Genomic DNA, 23,142 nt, shown 5'->3' with positions numbered 1-23,142 from the left:
AAATGCAATTATTATATGTTTTGCTATAATGAGGGGGATTTAGTGATCATGTTAACACTGTTCATTTATTATTACAATTTATTATTACAATTTATTTGCATCTTTACCAGGTGGGAAGATTTTCCCCCTTGAATATGCGTCTGGTACCCCCCCCCCCTGTTCAGACAGATTTCTAGCAGACCTGGCCTCGGGCAGTGCAAATGCATATCTAATAAGGGGCAGGTTTGATACAGTGACTGTAAAGAGGAGCGCTCTAGGGGAGCAATGTTGACACATTTTTAATAAACAACCAGGTGGGATGCCTTTGATGAGTCAGACGTTTGTTGCTCTGATTGCTTGTGTCCGGAGGTATTTTGGTCGACACCCGTTGATATCACACCTTGGAAAGCATCAATGAACTGAGAGGTTTCAGACTAATATGCATTAGCAAACTAGTCTTGGGACGTCTGAATTTCTTATAATCGTCTGAAAGACGGTAATCGATAGCCACTGCAAAGCCACGGAATACTTCTGGCCCTTCAGTGAGCCAGAGGCCCTCGGACGCACACAAGCCTTCCCGCAATCCCTCGCGCCATGGGAAACATCCAAGATCATCAAAGATGTATAACATACAAAGTGAATGGACGTTGTTATCAATCGCAATGTGTCATGGGGGGCCGCTCTGGCAGGGGGTCGAGGTGTTGAAACCCTTCCTCTCTGAGACACGGAGTGGAAGGGGAGGGGGGTCTCTAATTGTGCCGCTTTCATAAGTGAAGGAGAGGCAGCCATCCTCCACATTACAAACCGCCACATCGGTATCATTTATGCAGCTCATTGAATGAATTAAGGAGACGTGCTGTGCATGCGCTCATTGTATGTGCAGTGTGTTTTGAACCCAGGGGTGTGCACACACCGAAGAGGTTCTCCCGCAAGGCGTCACATGAGAGCCCTCATCAATAGGATGTTGTGGTTCACGGGGGGTCTCTGCAAAACATCGTCTCTGTACAGCGCTTCAGATTGTCCATCGCGAGACTCTTGTATGAACCCTTCCCTGTATGAAATGCACCGTGATTCCTGGTTTATGGACATTGCTTTGACTAATATATGATTTGGACCCTGTGTTTGCGTCACTTGCATTAGCGTTCCAGCGGTTCCTGGGAAAGAAGGATGTGTCCAAGGAGCTGGAGGAGGTGTACGCGGAGGGCCACGCACAGAACAACCTGCAGATCATGTCGGTTCCCCAGCTGATCCGGAACCCAGCCGTCCGCTGGCAGCTCATCACCGTCATCATTACCATGGCTTGTTACCAGCTCTGTGGTCTCAACGCTGTGAGACGGAATACATTTTCTTTATGATATTTTCAGAAGTATACAGAATGCGAATGTTTGCTCCAAGTTATGCACACGCGGTTCAAATAACAACGACATTCTTGAGGCAGAGGTGTTTCAGAACACAAAGTTATTCTCCCCACTCACCAGGGAGCTTCATTAAACGTTCATAAGCAATATTAAATTATGCATAGCTGTACGGAACAAGAGAGCAAAAAGTGGGGAGATTTTGAGATTTTGTGTTCCGACGTTCCCATTGATATTTCTCATTGGATTTCTCAATATGCATCGACACATTTGTTCAACAAAAAGAATGCCTCAAACTGGGATGCAAACAATGAGGATGTGCCGTAGAAATATAATCCACTCATATCATTATTGTGACCTTTACCCTTCTATATAACACCATCCTATCACAAATTAGGATATGGAATAAGGAATGGAGGGTGAAAAATAGAAGAATAAGTAACGTTGTAGTGCAGGTCTCCATTTTGATCTGGAAGGATCCTTCATAAAATTAGCCAATGCAGAATATATGTTTCAAAACGGATATATATATTTCATTATCAATTACCAAAAATGACCATATATATGCAGCCATGTAACTGCATCTATGTTTTGACAACAATTTCTACGTATCTTTTAGTTATGCATCACAATTTGAGAACCTGCAGGTCATTTGAGAACTCACTATATTTCTCCCCATACGTTGTGCATCCGTAAATTTCCCAGTAATGAAGGAACTATGACCATGAGAGTTGCTGAACCTGACCAATTTGATGCTTTGTTCAAAGGAAGCCAAAAAACGTTGCTACCTTTGCATTGAACAAGGTATCAAAGCTGTTATTGTTGTGCTGAGCCAAGTGGAGTCTAGACTATTTGGACTGTGACTAATGTAATGCTAAGATAATGCTTGTCATACTTGCAAAATACATAATTAAAAGAGGCATGCTGTCAAACCTGAAACATAACCTGAGTGCACAACAGTTAAGTTAGATTAAGTACAAGCAAATATTCATTTACAACATGGAATTCAGTTATACTTCATGCACTTCAACAAATATAATTCAAACCGTGTCACATTTATGTGGCCTTAGTAGATAATCTGTGGCTTTTGAGCTATTAAGGTGGCCCTACCGTTAATGCCTCGTTTGAAGCTGGTGGGAAACAATCTTCCAGAACAGCACAGGTGAATGGAAGAGGTTAACTTGGCAGGAGGGAGGGGGTAAACACAAACATTTTGAATTGAAAGCTCCTTGCATGAAATAGGATTTTTCTCTACACATGAGATACCTGGGTACCCCCTGATCTTCTCTTATCATTAACATTCATGCCTTTCTCCCCATCTTACTTTTTCTCTTTCTCTGGCCTTATCTGCTTTGATGTCTCCTTGTATTCAATGCCATTTTAAAAACAGACTTTCCAATGTGTAGTTTCGATTTGACACAAGCTCTATACATATGTTGATCAAAGAACCTTGAATAGAAATAGGTTTTCACAGATTGTAAATGTTATTTATTCTCACATTCTGATGGAAAGGGCTACCAATAACCCAAATCACAAGGGAGCAGTGAATCCAAGTCTTCCCAGCAAATTTGCTATCCCACATTATTCATCATTATTTCCGCTAATACATTTTTTTTTATTGTATCCTGTTATGGATGTTTCTTATGTCACTAGGCCCTTAAATGAGCCTCGCCTCCTCCCCTGGATCCTGTGGTCTGTTGACTTTAGTAGTCCAGAGGAGCGTCGGATAGCCACATAGAAACACAACAGGTCATTAGTTTTTTTAGACATCTTTAGCCCCTTCCTTACCCTTCTTGCCCACACTGCTCCTTCCTACCCCAACTGTCCCTTCCTGCCCACCGCCCCTTCCTGCCCACACTGCCCCTTCCTGTCCACTGCCCCCTCTTGCCCTCACTTCCCCTTCCAGCCCTCCCTGCCCCTTCCTGCCCCAACTGTCCCTTCCTGACCACGATGACTACACCGCCCCTTCCTGCCCATTGCCCCTTCCTATCCACACCGCCCCTTCCTGCCCATTGCCCCTTCCTGTCCACTTTCCCTTCCTGCCCATTGCCCCTTCCTAACCACACTGCCCCTTCCTGTCCACACTGCTCCTTCCTATCCACACTGCTCCTTCCTGTCCACACTGCTCCTTCCTGTCCACACTGCTCCTTCCTATCCACACTGCTCCTTCCTGTCCACACTGCTCCTTCCTGTCCACACTGCTCCTTCCTGTCCACACTGCTCCTTCCTGTCCACACTGCCCCTTCCTGTCCACACCGCCTCTTCCTGTCCACACTGCTCCTTCCTATCCACACCACCTCTTCCTGTCCACTGCTCCTTCCTATCCACACCGCCCCTTCCTGACCAAAGCAGAGACACTGCAATGTACACGACGCACAACGTGTACATTGAGACAGATGCCCTTGTATGGTGTGTGTGAAAGCTGACGCCTGATGTGTGCTCTCCTTCCAGATCTGGTACTACACCAACGGGATCCTAGCGGAGGCCGGCTTCGCAGGAAACATCATCCCCTACATCACGCTGAGCACAGGCGCCTTGGAAACGCTGGCAGCCATTGTCTCGGTGAGCATACTTAACACTTGACTTGAGTGACGGCGTCTATTTGAACAGCCTGACTCCACACATCAATGTTGGCCAGGAGTCATGGCCTAAGGAGTGGACAGCGTTCAGAGTCTGGCAGCAGACAGCACATGTTGGTTTTGATGAACTTTAATCATCGGCCAATGTGTTGCTCTTATTGGATAACCGATAGTGAAAAAGCACTGTTTGTATAGCTTTATGGTAATGAAGGAAAATAAATAGAAAAACATGCATATATGTAACCTCTACTATTAGTAGAGGTTACACATTTAGCCCATTTGAGCAGTAAGCCAGTTGGATTTGTACTGATCTTATTTAAGCCCTTTTCATCCCCATCTGTCCCTGTGCTGTTGCATCATCAGCTACCACTAGTAAACGATAACAACTTGCTTTTCCCATGGTCCTTTAATTAGTGCTGTCTCTTCTGCCTGGTGATATTGTACCCCATCAAGCCTTTTTTTTTTACTATTTTTGTCTGAACCCATTTTTTATGTTCCTCAAAATCCTACTAATCCTAGTTGGATTATTAGGTTAACAAAATAGAAATGCTAAAATGTAAAAATAAAGTTAAATTGAGGTATTGTGGGCCCTCGAAGCACATGTTCAAGGATATCAACTTCAATGAAACATTTTCACTTCACATTTGGTTAGAACACAGGGCACATAAAAAGCAAATCGAAAAAGCTTCACAAATATGAAACCAGAAAGATGATGTTAAAAGAAGGAATCTCAGTTCTGCTTTTTTCAAAGATGAGAAGTGGCTTTTTTCTCCAGGGTAATCTTAGTGATTATCGTTGGCAATATTAAACGTAGCCGGAGTATACTGCAGATACTTATTTGCATTTTATTACCATCGATAGGAACCTGTAGGGTCTTATGCCATTTAAATCCTGTTGCCTTCTGTGCTTTGAGCAGCATGTTGAAACTTATATGCAATATATACAGCATGTAGGTTACTTCAGGATTCTGCGATTTCAACGATGAAAATGTATAATTTATACCTATATCGAGCTCCTCACTCAATTTAGATGTGTGGTGTTCCTCATTTGACTGTCAAGAATTCAAATGGGCAGTGGCAACCTAGATAGTCAGGAAAGTCAGACAGGTCGGGTTATGTGTATCACATGCCACATGCAAACAAAGCAATGTAGGGCTGTGGCCAAATGTGTCCACCCAAACATTCTTTAAGCACGGTGCTGGTTACACAGTGGGTGGCTCACATGTTAAATTGGGCCTCTTTTGCTCAATATTGAAACTCTGTCTAGAGAGATTAGCAGCTTCTTTGCTTACAACACATTATGATTAATGACATTTGGGAGATTCAGCACCAAGCCCACAGAAGTTGCAGAGAAAAGCAGACATTGTTGCTCCGGGGAAATTAATCCATGCCGCTAGATTACCTGCTGGAGAAGGGAGGCGGCACTAGGCCTAATTTTTTTTTAAGGCATCACAAAGTGAGGATAATGTGTGTTCTCTGCTAAGAGGTCTGCAAAGGATAAAAGAGTTGGTATTCAGGATTTCATGCTTGAGTACTGCGGGTGGGGTAATTGAATCCTAATTCGGAGCGGTAGCTCTGAGTTTCTGCATTCTGGAACCGCAATTTAAATGTTTGTGTTGTATAAGTGGAAATTGGCAATATATACTCAAGGGAATAGAGAAGTATTCATAAGGTCATATTGGAATTAGTTAATGGAGATAAAGTTGAATTACAAAATCAAATGAAAACTTTTGCATGCTTCTTCTAAGCAATGATAATATCCAGCTGAATATATTATCGGTGGACAACCAAATCCTCACTTACTGTTATTTAAAAAAACTTCTTCCTTATATATGCCAATCTATGTTGTGTTTTTTATGCATATACATAGTAGATGCATAGAGTACACTCTCATTTTTTTAACCAGTCTCTCTATGCACTGGTTATTAAAAAATAATTATTGCCTGTTTAGCTTGTTCATTCTGTGTAGAGCAAAGAGTGTGCCACTCCTTAACATTTAATCGCGCATCAATGTTTGTTTTTTAATGTCCGTCCATTTTTAATGCTCTACAGAACTGACATGTCTGACATATATAATGATATAGCCCAGAAATATGTGGACGTGTGTTTTCTACACTTATGTATGTTGTCTTGCTCCATTGAAAGTGAGTGTCTTGCATCACCTCGCCACCTAAAACACTTGCATGCGCTTGCTGTGGGCTTCTGAGTTGCCTACCAAAGGTGGGTGTGTTTGGTTCAAATATATATTGATATTCCAATGGAGCCCTTCATCATGAACCATTGGAAACATATCGCTTGCATGGGCCTAAATGCTCTGTCGGTACTGAGCCTTAATCATAAATCTTTCATCATTAGATCAAAATAGATCATTGGAAGTAAGGAATGTCAAGAGTTATTAGCATAAATGTATAATATCAATATTGCCATTATTGCCATTGTCAATTACATCAATGACCTTAATGTGACCGCTCTAATGCAAAATAACACACACTGGATCCACTGGCCCACCATGACCGTTCACAGTAGGAGACAAATGGTTTGCATATCACACAATAAACGTTGCATATGCCATAGCACATTACTTGACGGCCCTGTTACAATGCCACGCCAACCTTGGACTAGAGACGTATCACAGTACATAATGAGTTCAGATTCCCTGAGAGTAGATGCCGAATACAGCTTCACTAGATTTTTATCATCATAATACTTTTATCCTGTGAGGTTATTTGCCAGTTTAGTGATGCAACAGACACAATCCGAGCACTAATGTCAGGGCATGCCGGCTGCGAGGGCTGTGTGCTAGATTGCTTAATTGTGCCTCTGGTGTCTCCCCCGAGGGGTCTCAACACCGCACCGAAATGCCGCCCCAAGTTAAGGGCCAATGGCGCCTCAAGCTGTGGCCTGTTTTCTTTGATGCTTCATTTGCTTCTTGATGTAATTGAAAATGATAACACTTTGTCAGCAGAGCCTGCACAGATAGCCAAATGGGCCCCCATTCAATTCTAACAATTGCAGTACTTGAGTCTACTTAGTGTTGCTACCAATTGTTCGACGTTGTTGATTAAATAAATAAAAAATATCCACACATGTTGCCCATTGCTTTCTCCCCTTACACTTAATCATCTTCAATCACCCCGGGCAGGGTTTGATTGTCCTACTTCTGGGTCCCTCTTGTGGGTCTTTAGGCGGGGGAATGTACTATGAAGTGATACTTGATGCACTGATGCCAGGGGTGTGTGGTAGTGGTAATAGAAAGTGTCTGTCAAGCCACAGTAACTCCCTCCAAATTAAACGGTGCATGTTAGTCAGCAGCAGATTTTCACCGTTAAAGCTGGAGGTAAAATAGAACGACTTCAGCTGGAACACCATCTGGATCAGCCTTGTTGTTTTTCCATTCTCCTTTTTTTATTTCTCACCTCTGTCGGACTGGATCGTAATAGCCTGTCTCCCCCCCCTACACCCCCATTCCTGTTTTTGTGGAGGGACTCGATATATCTCAACTTCATCCCTGGAGTCTCTGTTTGGAACCTGCTTTATATGCTCCCTGCGTCGGGTTCCAGATTGAGCCTGCATCCTTCAGGAGCGTTTTACCTCTTAGAGTCAAAGGGGTGCAGGCCGAGGTAGCTTGGTCCCCATACGGCCCCTGAGTGAGTGAAGAAACCCCCTGTGTCTCCAGAGTCGGCCAGCTGCTGGAACACCCGGACTTTCTGCCTGTTCACTTGTATTTCAAGGTCTCTCCCCTGATACTTGACAGCCGCCTTTAGCTTTGGGTTCACTTTTGGCCCTGCAGTGTGTTCATTGGAGGTTTTTCACCTTGGAGTCATGGCTCAATATCTGACTCATTCTCTCAGACAGGTCCTGGTGTTTCATTGTTCTTTAAGCCAACTGTGCTGGTGTAGGTCTTATAAATAATTGATTGATGGGGAATGCCCAAGTGTTTTTAAACATCCTAAATGTATTGCAGAGCTGTATCAAGCTGCTGTCAGATTTTTCTTTCCCAAAGATTTGTTGCGTGTGGTTCCACGAAAACGATTATGGGACCGCAGAGGGCGCATGACGATTGGGGACCACCCTCCACTACAAATCCTTATCCACAGCCACACTGGCACTAGGCCATGTCGTCGTTTGTTTGTCTTGAACCTTTCACCTCTTATCTTCTTATCGGCGGGAGTTAAACTGACACCAGACTGCTCCAGGATCCCCCCCCCCTGCCAAAGGGCTTCCTGAGCCGGGGCTTGGCCCGTGTTCTGTGTGTGGCAGTGTGCTGATTGTCAAAATGATGAAAGGCTAAGCGCCTCCTGGGAACAATGCCGGTGTGAGGCGGCATCACCCAGTGTTTACCGGGAAGCAGAGCTACTGGGGCGCTGGGGCTCTGCTGTGTGAATGACACCCACACCCACGCCGTATCTGTATCACGTTCTGCATCACGTTCTGCTACCCACGGGGAAAGCCACGGGTTACAGGGAGGCATTCAAATCTCACTGACCCTTGATCGACCTCCCAAATCCCCACCGGTGATGTGGGATGGAGCTCACTAGGCGTGTGGGAAGGGGGGAGAGAGTCTCAAAGCTTTGTCTTCTGTTTCCACACTCCCCGGACTGGGGGGTTGCTCCCTGGCCTTTGTCGGACCAGGAGTATAGGCTGTGAATTATTTATACCCATCTTGGAATACTGTATATATATATATATATATATATATATATATATATATATATATATATATATATACACACACATAATCATCCTCTCCAGGTTCCTTCTCTAAAGGTTAAGTCAATTGCAAATTGCATTTTATAAGTGATTTTTTAAATATATTCTAGGAGACTGAATTACTTAGAATTGCTGAGACTAACAAAAGACATTTGAACAGACTGTGTTTTTTTATGCAAATAACTCTTTATGTGGATAACAGAAACCCTGACATTTTAATCAGCCATAATAAGAAAAAAACTGATGCCAATATAATTACCTCTGCCTCTCCCCAGGGCCTTGTCATTGAACGAATTGGGAGGAGACCACTCCTGATATTTGGCTTCTCAACAATGGCGGTGTGCTTTGGTTTTCTAACGGTCTTCCTTAATCTGCAGGTAAACCACTCAATACCCAATGCATACTCATACGGGGAGTACCTAATTGCATTGTAATTCATGTACACAGCATCTCTGCTTGTTAAAGCTCCTTAAAATGGATACATGGGAGACAATATGGAGAAAAGGGACTTGGTTAACAAATTAGAATGGCACCTAAATTTGATCAACCAATTGCATGCAGAATATGTTTCTGAGCTTGCTAAACAAGATCCATGAAATTATTCTATGTTTTATATATGTGCATTATTACAATTAGCACGTTATTAATAGCAGTCTTATTAGTACTTGCCTCATTATTATATTATTGTTGCTTTTTTGGTTTCCTGTATTATTTCTTAGCGGTTGTGTGCTTAACCATCTGCATGGCTAGGATCTACATTTCCCACACATCGATAAATTAATTGCATTCATCTTCCCTGAAAAAATCCTTCAGGCAATGCCCTTTCCATCTTCAATAGCTGATGCGCGATATGACTACTAATGCCAGTGCACTGAACACACAATTCATAATAAAGCCTTTGTGTTTGTACATTGTGAGACACACACACATACACGCACACGATTTCTCAGGGGGTATAGGTTGGCTGGACAGCAACCGGAGGATTACTTGTTCGGTCATCTGTTCTATTATGCACTACTCCTGGACTCAAAGGGAAATTCTACCCTTATTACAACAAGAAAACATGCATACACGCATGCATGCATGCACGCATACACACATACATACATACATACATACATACATACATACATACATACATACATACATACATACATACATACATACATACATACATACATACATAGTCGAATGTGATTCGTCAGGCCTTACCTATAGTTGAATAATCATCGAATCGTGTATGATATCTGTTTTTAAATGACACAATGAAGCCACATTTCTTGTGACTTTAAAATAATGATCAGGGCTTCTCCCAGCTGTCGGCAAAGGTGTGGCACAGCCTCTCCGCTAAATACCCTACCGCCTTGCAAGGCAAATCATATTTCAACTATTTCACAATAAGAGGACAACATGTGCATTGGTTCATGTAAGCATCTGAATCAAATTTAACCAAAAATGTGGTTTTCTATAAACCTAATCAACTATAATATAGGCGTATATAATATCCCATAATTAATGTTATACGGTAAATCAAAGAATGGCCGGTCTCTGCGGAGATGGAGAGCTCCGTTCTGTCTGTCTGTATCCACATCCGATCGCGACAAAGAGACTAGAGGCGTTTGAAAATGACATGTGAATGATGCGTCTCAGCATACAGATCAAATGTGGCCCCATTCCCTTTTGCAGGACACCAAAAAATGCACTACCATGAACCCAGAGAATAGTTTTCACCAGTGCAAATGGTCTGGTATGACAGCTGCTGTTGACTCGTCATTTGACTATGTTTTTGAAATGCTGTCAAACCCAAAAGTTTTTTTCCTGAAACTGTTTCCTTCTCGCATAGTGGTCTAGAATGTGCTCTATTTCGATAAGAAAATGATTAAATAGTGCCATTACACAAAGGGGTTATTAAGCAACAAAGAAGGACATTTTATTGAAAACAAAACATAACCTAGCAAAGAGAGAGTCAAATCCACAAAACAATCATTGTTTAACTCATAGACTTTTCCTTCTAGAAGCCAAGCAATGCTCCGGTATCCCTCATTCAGCCCCTCATCCTACCAATGTAATGCCCTGCTGTTACATAAGCACAATGTTTGACTATTAAAGTCGCCGTTGGCTAATGGTCTTGCTATGGAAGATTTGAATCAGTTGAGATTCGAGGTCAGCCCTAGTAGATACACATACAGTGCATATATACTTACTTGCTTACTTTGAGTTGAAATTCCAATTTACCTAACTACAATGACTAACAATAATTATCACTGTGCCATTTTACAAGTCACATCTTTTTAATGCTCTCTCTCTTTCTCTCTCACCCTCTCTCTCCCCCCTCTCTCTCCCTCTCTCTCTCTCTCTCTCTCTCTCTCTCTCTCTCTCATCTATCAGGACAGAGTATCATGGTTTCCCTACCTCAGTTACGTCTGTATACTGGCTGTAATTGCCTGCTTTTGCTCTGGACCCGGTAGGTTAAGACTTTTATCTTTTCAATTATATGATTCCTCTTTCATTATATGACCCCTCTCTTCTTCCAGCCTATCTTTTTCTATGGTGCGGCAACATACATTAAACTTAAACATTCTGGGCCATGATTAAAATTGAATTGGAACACTTAGCCTTGTACCTGCCAGTCTCCCTGGCTGGGCTATAATGAGCAGATGCCAATTAGAGATGGGCGATATGGCCTAAAATCCATATTGCGATATACATTGCAGCCTCTTGCGATAACGATATATATATCACGATATAAAATCATAAAATAACCGTTTCAGAACAGGTTACATAGACCCTAAGGAAAGCCAAACTGCTAAATGTATTTAAAAAAAACGCTTTCTTTAACGCTTTACCCCGCCCCAGACCTTTTTGTCCAATGATTTTAACGTTCTTTGCACACATGCAGGTTTGTTGACGAATTCTGGCACTGTTGCGAAAATTGCAATGTGAAAAGTAACCGCACCAAACCAAAAATTAAACATTGTATTTTGCGTCATCAACATGCATTATCGCGATAGCGCGATAGAATTAAAATCTCTATCGTAGGCCGTTTTTTATCGTTTATATCGTATATAATTTATATCGCGCATTACTAATGCCAATGCACATTGGGATGCTGTGCATGGGTGCCCTGGTTCTGGGTTGATGGTTGACTTTGGGTTTCAAGGTGAATGTATCGCTGTCACAATACATGTATGTCACCACACATGTATGTCACACACGTGTATGTCACATTTGAATAACAATCTCCCCAGGGTGGTTTAATTCCTCCGCCGACATGACTATATACCAACTTCCTCAGTATTTTTGACCATGGCTCTGACCATTAAAATTGCAATCACTCTGACAGCCCTGGTAAAAGACTGATCCTGTATACACAGAGCACACTGGTACTTGCCTCAGAGGCAACATCAACATTTGTATTTTTTTACATACCTCAATCGCCTGTGCATATAGATAAGAAAATAGCTTTTTGACCCTCCAGCAAATGTTATTTATTGCATACCTGCGCATATTCCAGACACAATGTTAAATGCTGGCCCATTATGAGAAGTGGTTTGATTGTAAAGGCCCTCAAAACAAGGTGAGATTTCAATGCCTTGCCCTAGGACCTTTTGACTGGCTGTTGGAGAGAAGGTTATCGTCTTCTTTATTTTACATTTTGAAAGCTCAGATGTGATTTATATTCTGGAGAAGGGAACTAAGCCCTAAGCTAACTGTTGGGCCATGGACGGATAGCGGACAGTGAAATCCATCACAGGATAGAGAGACAGCAGCTGTGACAGGTGTTTCGTAATGACTTTTCACCATGGAAGCCAGTGCTTATCTGGTATTTTAATAGTTTGACATGGATGGTAATTCATAGTTTTGACATGAAATGCAGTACTGGTGGGTTTTATTCTTCCTGAACTTTGCGTTCATTGTAAGCAGGCATTTCTGGTGAAAAAAATAATGTAATCACTAGAACACAAGCTGTGCACAAACAAACATTGTCCCATTTTACTCTGTGTATCATAGCGTTTCTTTTTATTCCAAGCTTAATATTCAATTGTTTGAATATTATATAATATATATTGTTGTTTGCCACTGCTTGCCCACCTGGTGTTTAACACAAATAAATAGTACTATAAGCTCTCTCTTCAGGTGCTAATTTAAATGAGCTTTCCTTTATCAGAGCAAGAGCATAAATTGACTAGTAATTTCTGTTTATACACTACGGAATTCAATTCACAAAGTTGGTAGTTTGAATGGCAATAGTTATAATTATGATAAACAGAATATAAAGATATGTTTGTATCTTCTTGTCACAGAGGTGCTTGACACTTCAAATAGACTTCAGGTCTGTGGTACTTTAGGCTTTGCGCAAAAAGAAAAAGACACCTGCATTCTGGCATAGAATGTTTGATAAAGTCACTCACTGGGAGTACCTTGACATTCGTAGTTAAGGAGCATGCTGCTGTTCACTGATTCCTCAACCCCTCAAACTGCCTGCGGCGGGTGTTGCATGGATACTTAGAGCAGTATCGGTGGTCAAACCTTGACTAAAGCAGCAGTAAACCCAGGAATCACTGGGAGTTACTGCCTGACATAGCCTCAGAGCCTTCTGGAGCAGAACGTGTCTTTACATTTCAATCGCCTAGGCAACACACGGGCTGCTGCAAATTAAAGGATACCTTAAGGATTTTTTCAACCTGGACCCCATTTTCCCATCATTTTGGGTCTAAGTGAATAATACAGACAACAATTTAGTAAATTGGTCCAGTATTTAGCGAGGGCAACTGAGACATTGAAGACACAAAACGGGCTTCCATGTTACCCAATTTACGTCCTCTAAACATGCGTTCACATTAAAGCTTGAAATACAGATGAAAATTAGCCTGCATGGCTAAATCTGGAACATACAGCATACATGTTAAACTCTGGCGCTCAAGTTTATTATTGTGCGGTGTCCCTTAAAAAAAATAAATAAAGTATCGCCAACGACCTTGTTCACGCGGATTTCTCATGATTCTACCTGTGCGAAAGATGCAAATTCGTCATTTGCTCGAGTTGAAATATTAGAAATTTCGCCCGAGTAAAACTTGCCCAAGTAACGCGAGAGGAATGTTCGCTTCCCTTTGATATGAACGCAGTTGTCCTCGCTGCTTTTGCGTTGTGGACTGCAACGTGATGTGCCTCGTAAGTTGGAATAACTGCCAACACAGTTTCACTAAGGGCCTCCTGTGGTAGGGACGACATGGAGGAGAAACTAGTGCTGGCAGTTGCTGAATACCGGGAGCTATAATATTACATATGTATGATGTTTACATACATGATAAATGTTAAATAGATGTATAAATAGCCGTAAGGATAATAACAGTGATTTGGTGGTTGCCAAGTAGCAATGCATAAAAACAGGCAGCCAGCTGCTCTTTTTCTTAACTGTAGGCTTTGACAAAAAAATGAAGTGCGGTGTGCCGCGTGTTTTACCGGCTGCAAAATGACTGTCAGCCAAAAACAAGCACTTTGATAGGACGTATTAGACGATTTATGCTAGGTGTAAACGGGATCCGACCCAACCATAGGAAGTGAACCAAAAAAAAATGCATTGTTGGTTGATTGTATAACTTTGCTATGAAATGGAAATAATAAGTCTATTCCGCCAGGTAGGCTTATGGGTTGCTTTTTCTTATATTCATTGAGTTGCGTCAGAAGTGGCATTTGTTCACAATGTTCGCTTCGCCTAACAAAGCGCAGTGTGAGCACTAATCGAGCCCAATGAAAGTGAAACAAAGTACAAACTTCCCGCCGGAATAGGGCAGAGTCTACCGAGCTACAGATGTGAAAGCGCCTGTAGGCCATAAATGATGGGAAAACGGGGTCCATGTTGAAAATCACAAAGTTATCCTTTAAGGTGCATGCACACACATACACACACACACACACACACACGGGCGTGCGCGTGTGTGTGGATGGACCACAGCGTATTAACTTGGCAAGCTCAGGTAATTGTACTCCTAGGGTAGTAAAACACAATTTTGTGCTTTATTTGCCCGAATGTTTGAACTCAGAAGAACTGCAATGGGGATTATATCTCGGACACACACACACACACACACATGCACACACACACACACACATACACACACACACCGGTGGTTGTATTGATGGAAGGCTGAATGCCATGTTGACCACAATGTAGTCAAGCCAGGGTCCAAGCGCTTCATTTCAGCCTTTAAGTCGCTGATTAAGGGAATGCTCTAGTCCAATGGCTGCAGATGTGGGGCCGTTATGGAGCCCTGTTCCCTTCCAAAAGGCGCTGGCGGTGGTGGGTGACTAATGAACTTTGACCTTCCACCATGGATTTTATGGATTTTTAGTGAGTGGAAATAAACAGCCGCAAACAATGGCTTCTGGGCGGGAGAGCCAGGATAAGATCCCTCCTGTGTACGCCGTCTCTCTGTCACACATTCCGACTAGGCCTGGGCAAGTTACGCGTTAATTACGCCTTAACGCAATCTTATTTTAACGTGATTAATACAAATTGACGCATTTACGCACATTCACTTTTCTTTTTTTACTTTGATTCTGAAAGGTTTTGCCCACAGAATGTCAACATTCATATCAGAAATCATTTTTGTTTTTAGTTCCACTAACTTTACATTAAATTACACTTGCAGTAAGTGACTGCCTGCTACAATTGCAGTAAGTGATAGCCTATTTACAATTCCCAAATCTGTGGTGTTCCATAAGTTTCATATTCAACCCACACCGAGGGCCCTATCTTGCATCCAGTGCAATTGGCTTTCTACACTGACGCATGTGTAGTTGCTAGTTTGCAACTGGCGCAGAGCGTTCTTTTCCCTCCACCGCCACGTGTCGGTAAATTAGGGAATGATTTTGCGCCCCAAGGGGCGGTTCGGCGAAAGGAGGAGGCGTGTTCTGGCGCTATTTTGCAGTTTCAGAAAACAATTCTGCCACAAACCAGAAAATACCTGGTTTAAAGGCAGTGGGGCATTGTTCAGATGCTATTTTAAGGGTGCATGCATAATGTTGCTTGTGCACCTCGCACATACACTTTGCTTCTCTCATCTACCTAGCCACACATTCTTGGTAAATTATTTGGGAAAGAACAGCTGATACAGCGGTAATAAGTTGTACTTTTAAATCAATGCATCTGCAAACACTGTACAGCAAACACATATTTTCTTAACACAGACATCATGTACAAGCCCATAACTTTTAGGAATGAGTATTTGATCGTGAGAAAACCGCGAGTGAGTTTTACCGCGAGTGAGTGTGTGTATGTTTAAAATAATGAATGAATGCGGGCGCGCTTGTGCATCCATCTGTTTAAACACACGCAAACTAAACACGTACTGCATAATACAGTCCATGGCAATGTATATTAACGGGGGGACAAATGCATATTAAGAACACAAGTCGATAACGATAATGCATACAATACTGGTAAGAAACAACTTTTGTTAATGTAGCCTATTGTGTATATCATTAAATAGAACCACAGTTACCGCATATCATATGTGTGTTAAGTTTTCTTTGCCAAAATTTATTTGAGGACTCTTTTTTTTATTATTTATTTAAGGATTTCTGAAGTTGTGGAAGAAAACGCTATTCCAAGTGTGAATTAGGCCATATTATTCGGCCATAAACTGAGCCATTTGAAGTTTGAAATTCATGTAATCATGCATCTGTCTCATCGGAGACTGCAAATGCGCTGTCAAAATATCAACTCATCAGATTCAAATGTGCTCATGGCTCTTAAAGGGGATGGGAGATGGCACTCTCATTGGTTTATTGCACGTTACACCCAAACCACACCTACGGGACCAACAGTCTACTTCAGACCAACCCTTTTTAGATTTTCAAGAGTCATTTATCCGGCGGTAAAATAGCAACATCGCCATAGAACCGCCCACAAAGCTACTTGCGTTTGGTGCTTCACACTTGCGTTTCAGACCGTTAAAATAGGGCCCTGACCCTGAGTGAGTTAATAAAACTCCTTCAAGATCACTTGGTCTAGTTTTTGCTTATTAAGTACATTTGGAATGAATGATAATGTGTCATTCCATTTGATAATCTCATTTAACTTCGATTGGAGTGGATTTACAATAGAATTTAAAAAGTGATTAATCGCGAGTTAATTCACCAATTCTATGCGATTAATCGCGATTAAAAAAATTAATCATTTCCCAGCATTAATTCTGACATTCAGATCCACACACACAGCTACATCGACACCAGACACATTGACACATTACGTCTGCTGGCACAAAATCACCAAAGCCTAAAGTCTTGCTCAACATGTGTCAATCATATTTGATGAAAAGAATTGGTCTGGATTTTATACTAATGAAAGTGCTATGGCGACAATACTGAGTGGCCATGCGCCCTAATGTACAGACAAGAGATATCCCTCCGCTGGGAGAAGATGGTGAGCTGCTTCACATTATACCTTGAGTGTCTTTGGATAGGTGAGTTTTTCAGTCCACATGGGGAAAGCTGTCAAAGTTGAAAATACAGATGCACATACAGGGGCCAATTCAATGCCCTGTCACTTGAGGATTCAGTCAAGATACTGGAGAATTGGTCTAACAATTGTTTGACAGCTGACATCCGTGACAGGAGCTGTTAAAAGTTTCCATATCCTTAAGCCATCATCAATTTTTATATATAAATTGTGCTTATGGTAAACACTCTCTTTTTGTTCAGCATACACGCTGTAAGGACAACTATTAGTGTAGACAGAAGCACTTGCCTACGCCAGCTTTCGAATCAAATGCAAACAATTCGCTTTTCAATGCGAAAATGTACCAACCTTACTAGATCCAAGTACCCGATTGAGTGGAACTCCCCTGTAACATAGGGGTTCATGAGTGGTTAATTGGGACATCTCTCTGCTTGGGGGCGCGTGTCCCGGCCTGCTTTTAGGTTCGTTTCTCTGGTTTCTTTAGAATTAAACAGTTATTTATAGAGGTAGCCAACTAGAAAGGCTAGTGTAGAGATTGTTTCCATTTGTGGTAATTTCTAAAGCTTGAGAAGATGATCCATTTTAATTGCTGTGTAAACATGTTGGGGAGATGTTTCATTGTATGGCGTTATAATGGAATTCTAATGGTGCTAGGGTGCACTATAATTATATCAGAAGGGAATAACGATTATTCTTCCATTCAAAATCTTCCTTAATGGAAATATAACATTGGGTTAAAATGTTCTCTGACACTAAATCGCAAACACCAACTAACAATAAATGGATTTTCCGGCATAGTGTTGGATGTGAGTGTGTGTGTTTGGCTCATCCGGTTATCAAATGCAGCTGCAGTAGTGGAGCCTGGTTTTGGTCAAGTTATGAAAACACTCCTTAGTCTTGTATGAAATTGCAGTGAGGACAGCTGACACAGAATCACCTGCAAAAGAGAAGCAATGAGACGGCGGCCTCCCTCCTATGTGTTTTGCATTAATTGCATGGACCTTTTAAGCATACTAGAAAGCAAGAAAATAACTTCGACTTCACTGCTTAAAAGGTTGGAAGGCAAAAAAGAAAAATAATCAAATCAAATTAATGTATATACACACACACACACACACACACACAGAAACACATAGTCGTATAGCGACTTTAGTGCACAAATAAGAGGCTTGTGTCGTTATGTGATCCATGATCATGAGCTATGAAAGGAAATAATGGCAGGCCCATATGTTTTCTCTGGTCATTGTCTTCTATTGCATGACACTGAAGGCTGTATAGTGGCATTGTTCAACAGGTCTTATAGATCATTGGTTTGAAAATACAACGCTCATTACAATCAGTGCAGTTATATGCCGGTCTGACTCATTCAATCTATTTCTCCACAATACACCACAATTTGTTGAATCGATTCCTTTCAGATGAGGTATGATAGAAAATGTGCGACAGAGTTTGAACCAACAATCATTTCCCAAATGTGATTGTTGAAATACTTTTTCCATTTAGTGTTTCTCTCTCGGTTTCCCATGTACACACACTTGCAACACAAAAACACACACACAGGAGGATCTTCCATTGTCCTCTCCGCTCTTTTTTAATTAGTATTTAGTACGGTTTGCATTTTGGTTAGCGCTCAGCAAAAGGATGAGCTGCTCATTGTGTTCTACTCTTGTGTGTTTTCAGTGCCATGAATTAGAAGCAGGGGCACTCGTGTTTTGTTTTGTATAAAAAATAAATAACATGGAATATGCCAGAAAGTGACACCTTCTCTAGAGGAGGATTTTAAATTGGCTCCTGATGCATAAGGCCCATGCCTCTGTTCTTTATTACTAGTTTTAAATTTGAGAATTCAAATATCTCTTATCAACCGGCCATACAACACAGCCTTATGAAAATAGCTGTTCTCCTAATCCATGCGGAAAGGCTTAAGTTATTATGGTGTCTCAATTGCTGCTGCGACCACTTCTGGATGCCTTTAATGCCATCTGAACCCACGCTCACCCTACTGCTCATTGTGCCCTGGTAGGCTGTCAGATTGTTGGTTTCCTTCATAAGTTTCTCTCCTTTCATTGGCTACTGTCTTTTCACACTGTATCAGTGCTGCCAGCGCCAAGAGTCTTGCCTTTTCTTGGTAAGGGTACCCTGCTCCATCCAAATCCATGCTATAAGCTCCTGTTAGTGATCACAGCCCAACCAATTAGAGGCGAAACACTATGTATGTTCCCACGTTAACATAAATGTGCTTTGGACCCCCTTGTAATCTGTTTTTCATTAAAGTACGTTTTTTTGTAAGCCACTTCAGGGCTACCTGATCCTTGTTTTGTTTCTTGTTGGTATTTCCTCATGAGCTGGCTTTATGATTGACTTTGAGGAACAAAGTAACATTTTGGCTGGGTGATTTTTGGAGCTTTGGGAGCTGCCGTGTTCCTTGTTTCGGTATTAAAGTTCCCCCTGTGTAAATGGCAGCATTGGAAATGAGATGGTGCCAGCACAATGTTCTGTTCTATTTTCTGAGACCAGACTCAATTGAAGAGTCATGGTGAAGTCATTTGGAGTGATAATGGGAAATATTAAATCCAGAAACATGAGAAATGCTCTCTGGGGTATTAAAAGGAAACTGGGTCAGCAGGGAGAGACATTTTAGTCTAGTAAGGATGAATTAATACATTAAGCCCAAATTAAAACATCCTTAAAATGTATGGTCAAAGAGTTAACTAAGGTATGCATATATGCATATGGCAATATTGTGAGGGTAATGGTTAATATAATAATGATTATTACTTGATTAATTAATATAAATGAATGGTAACAAGATTATAAGTTAACTGTTACTTTATTTGACTGATGAGCTAACACATTATACAGGTCCATCATCTACAGTTAAATTGCCAACCACTTTTCTTACTCTTGTTAAAGTATAGTTTAAATAGTGTTACAGTTCCCATACAATAAAATGTAACTTGATGGCTTAAACATCCCTTCAGACCTTTATACTTTGCCTGAGCTTACTGTACTATACTGTAATAAGAAATGGAGTCATAAATGAGTCCCTTTGTGCTTGCTCCTCATCATTATAAATATGCATTGTCCACGTTTGTTCAGGGGGAGGTAGAGGGTATAAGGGTCATGTATAAGAGGAAGTCTTGGGAGATTATAGAGGGAAGAGATAAGCTATATAGCAGACCAGGCCTGGAGTTAGAGGCATGCCCATAGCCAGCTATAGGGGTGACGAGGTCCGGACCTCTGTAATTTTTCTAGAGATAGAATTAGAAATCAGAAACTGTTTACAAAATCAAATCAGCAGTTGAGAACTTCTCAGCGATGAGTAAACGCTTAATTCAGTTGAAACTAGCCGAGCGCAACCAACACATTATTTTTCAAACCTACGTCCCTGTTTACTAGCAGCAGGTTGTACCACTGTTTTGAAAAGCAGGTGATGTCAGGGGCTGCTAGGATGGAGATGTCCAAATGATTTTTTTACAGCTCAGGGATAATTTAGGGATAATAGTTTGTTATTTTATAGCTGCCTGTATTAAAAGACGGTCCACTATTTCTCTTGCAACTCTGATGTAGCTGTAATAAAATAATAGAATATACATAGACATTACACAGGTACAAGTACAATAGGGAAATATTTGTCATAAAATATGCTCTGTGGATTTCTACAATGATTGGTTGTAAATTTGTCAGTTGTGTCAAACTTGTTTTAGTTTGAGGCATTATTTAGTTTTTGAACAAGCAGCTCCTCAGGGGAGAGGAGATTACCCAGAACACAGCGTGTAACAGTACTGGAATAACCCACTGTGATGCACACTGATGGGAAACAGATTGGACATCCACTTTTCTCTGAAGTAACAACAACATTCATTCCCCCCAAAATATGTTTAAATTTATGATCTTTTAAGGGTTTGGTAGGATAAACCTTTTTTCTTGATGCCTATGATTTATCATTTTATGTTGAATACCAGTGCAGTGTGATGAACACTCAAACCAAAGGGGAGAGGCTGAATAATTGGACACGGATGTGAAAATAAACAAAGATCGATCACAACATATAGTCTTGCTGTGTGCTTTGAGAAATCATCATCTTTGCCCAGAATCTCAAATGCCTCTCCGATATCCCTGTAAGTAACAGGGATATACCAAGTGCGTAGTAGGTTTGTATACCAAGTGCGTCGTTTGTCATAGCCAGACGGGAAAGTACCTATTTTCTCACTCAGTTGCACTTTAATCTCTGCAGGTGCTTTGTGTGCCTGCCTGCCTGCCTGCCTGTCTACGTGCGTGCATGTGTGGTGTTTATATAGTGCCAGAAAACTTATGAGAAACTTTAGACAATCCATCCAGTGAATTGAAGGAAGCAGTGATGTCTTTGTACTGACACCAGCCCCGGGCTGGCCTTCGGGAGCACCGGGAGCTTTCCTGGTGGCCAGGCCTGCTTAATGACCTGCAGATAATAAAAAAAGAGAAATGGCCCTCTGTCAGGCTACTGAACTTAGAAGCAGTCCAGGCCAGTGTTTCTAGCTGCTGTGGCGCGATTGTTCGTTAAATGCAAATTGTCAAGCATAACCGCCGCTTGAAGTCGGATGGTTGGAAATAGAGGAAGGGTGGAGCAGAGAGGGAGAGGGAGAAAAAATAAGGAAAAACCCCTTGCTGCAGATATCAACAAAAGGTTTTCATGCATGGTTAGTCAGTGATGAATAGAAACATGCTCGCTAACATCGTCCCCATTGTTAAAGCTGCCAAGAAACTGAACAATCAATAATAGAATTGGTTGTCTCAAATACATTTGTGGCATAATTGACATATCTGGTTGAGTTATTGTGATCAATATTGTTTTACAATACATGCCTTTTGTTGAAAATTGCAGTCAGTGAGCTGATAGATTGAGCTAATAATTGTATTGTTAAAACGATTGAGGCAACGTCTCCTTTCTTCATTTTGAGTGCACGCCACATACGATAACCCATATGAGTCACACTATCCGGGCGCCTGTATTGTTGAAAGGTCTGTAATTAAATGTTTGTGTTGGTTAAAGGGCTATTTTAACTTTGGATGGGTAGCGTGTCAGTTAACTGAAGATAGTATTGTGCTCTCGCTCTGTTCTTTGAATAGGTCCGGAGAGTTCTGAACTGTATTATAATAATCGTAAATTCAAAAATATGTTGTGCTCTTGCAGTTATTCTTTTTGAAGGTGCAGAGCATTGCTAGTGACACAGTATTACTGAGAAATGGATGAGAGGAGCCCACTTGTTCAGAGCCACCTGCAAGTTCACAACATCTATTGGACATTTATATTTGAATAATGTATACAATTTAGGAAAAAAAAGGTTTTCAACAGGTGACCTCAAACCTTTGATGGTGTATATCAGTCAACTGAAAAGGGTACTGGGCTCTTACTCTGTTCTCTGGATAGTTGGAGAGAGTAGCAGTGCAAGTCTAGTGCTAGTTAGGCAGGAGGCTTTGGAGAGAGATGGGTCTAGAACCAAGCGCAATGATGAGGTGATGCTGAAAAGTGCTTATCAATTCTCCAGAATGGCATTATCCTGTCAATAAAGCGTTTAAATGATGGAAATTGTGTTTCTCTGATTGCATTGAAATGCACAAACATTGTATGCAGAAGCCCCAGTGCGTTGAAGCTCAAATGTCACACACAAACCCACGTCGTCACCAGACAAACTCTGTCCTGCAATATTCATCTGTATAGGCTATTCTATCAATGAACAATAGTAAGTGTAAAACTTTTATATCTTCCACTTACCATGAAATGCAGGCAGGAAGTGATAATTTAATCTCTTCTCAGAGAATTATAGCGCCATAAAATGCATGGAGCCACATCTCTTATAAAAGGATGCTCCCTAGAGATTAGTTTCAAACAATAGCCACTTCTAATACAGAGGATCTGTTTAAAAAACATTGTATGCGTGTGCGTGGTTATCTCTCCGAACAAAGAGTTCTCTGTATTCAGTATCACAATTCTGCTGTTATCGATGCAAATATATTATTAGGCCAAGTCATTTTGCTCAGACATGGAAAAATAACTTAGACATGGAATAATAAAC

The 23,142-nt window shown here is 41.3% G+C and overlaps 1 protein-coding gene across 1 annotated transcript in view; it reads left to right on the top strand.

The window, feature by feature from the left end:
• The window catches only part of slc2a9l2 (solute carrier family 2 member 9, like 2), a gene marked incomplete at both ends in the record, with an annotated part of 68,791 nt that overhangs the window by 34,723 nt on the left and 10,926 nt on the right, over positions 1–23,142 (top strand). The window contains 4 exons of the mRNA XM_079748600.1: positions 1,120–1,307; positions 3,786–3,896; positions 8,898–8,999; positions 11,011–11,086. Of these exons, the coding sequence (XP_079604726.1) occupies positions 1,120–1,307; positions 3,786–3,896; positions 8,898–8,999; positions 11,011–11,086 (477 nt within the window). The remainder of the gene's footprint in view (positions 1–1,119; positions 1,308–3,785; positions 3,897–8,897; positions 9,000–11,010; positions 11,087–23,142) is intronic.

This window comes from Pollachius pollachius (assembly GCF_949987615.1).
Source record: "Pollachius pollachius genome assembly, chromosome: 12".
NCBI classification, from domain to species: Eukaryota; Metazoa; Chordata; class Actinopteri; order Gadiformes; family Gadidae; genus Pollachius; species Pollachius pollachius.
Note: the sequence above shows the minus strand (reverse complement) of the source record. Positions and strands in the feature narration are given on the sequence as shown.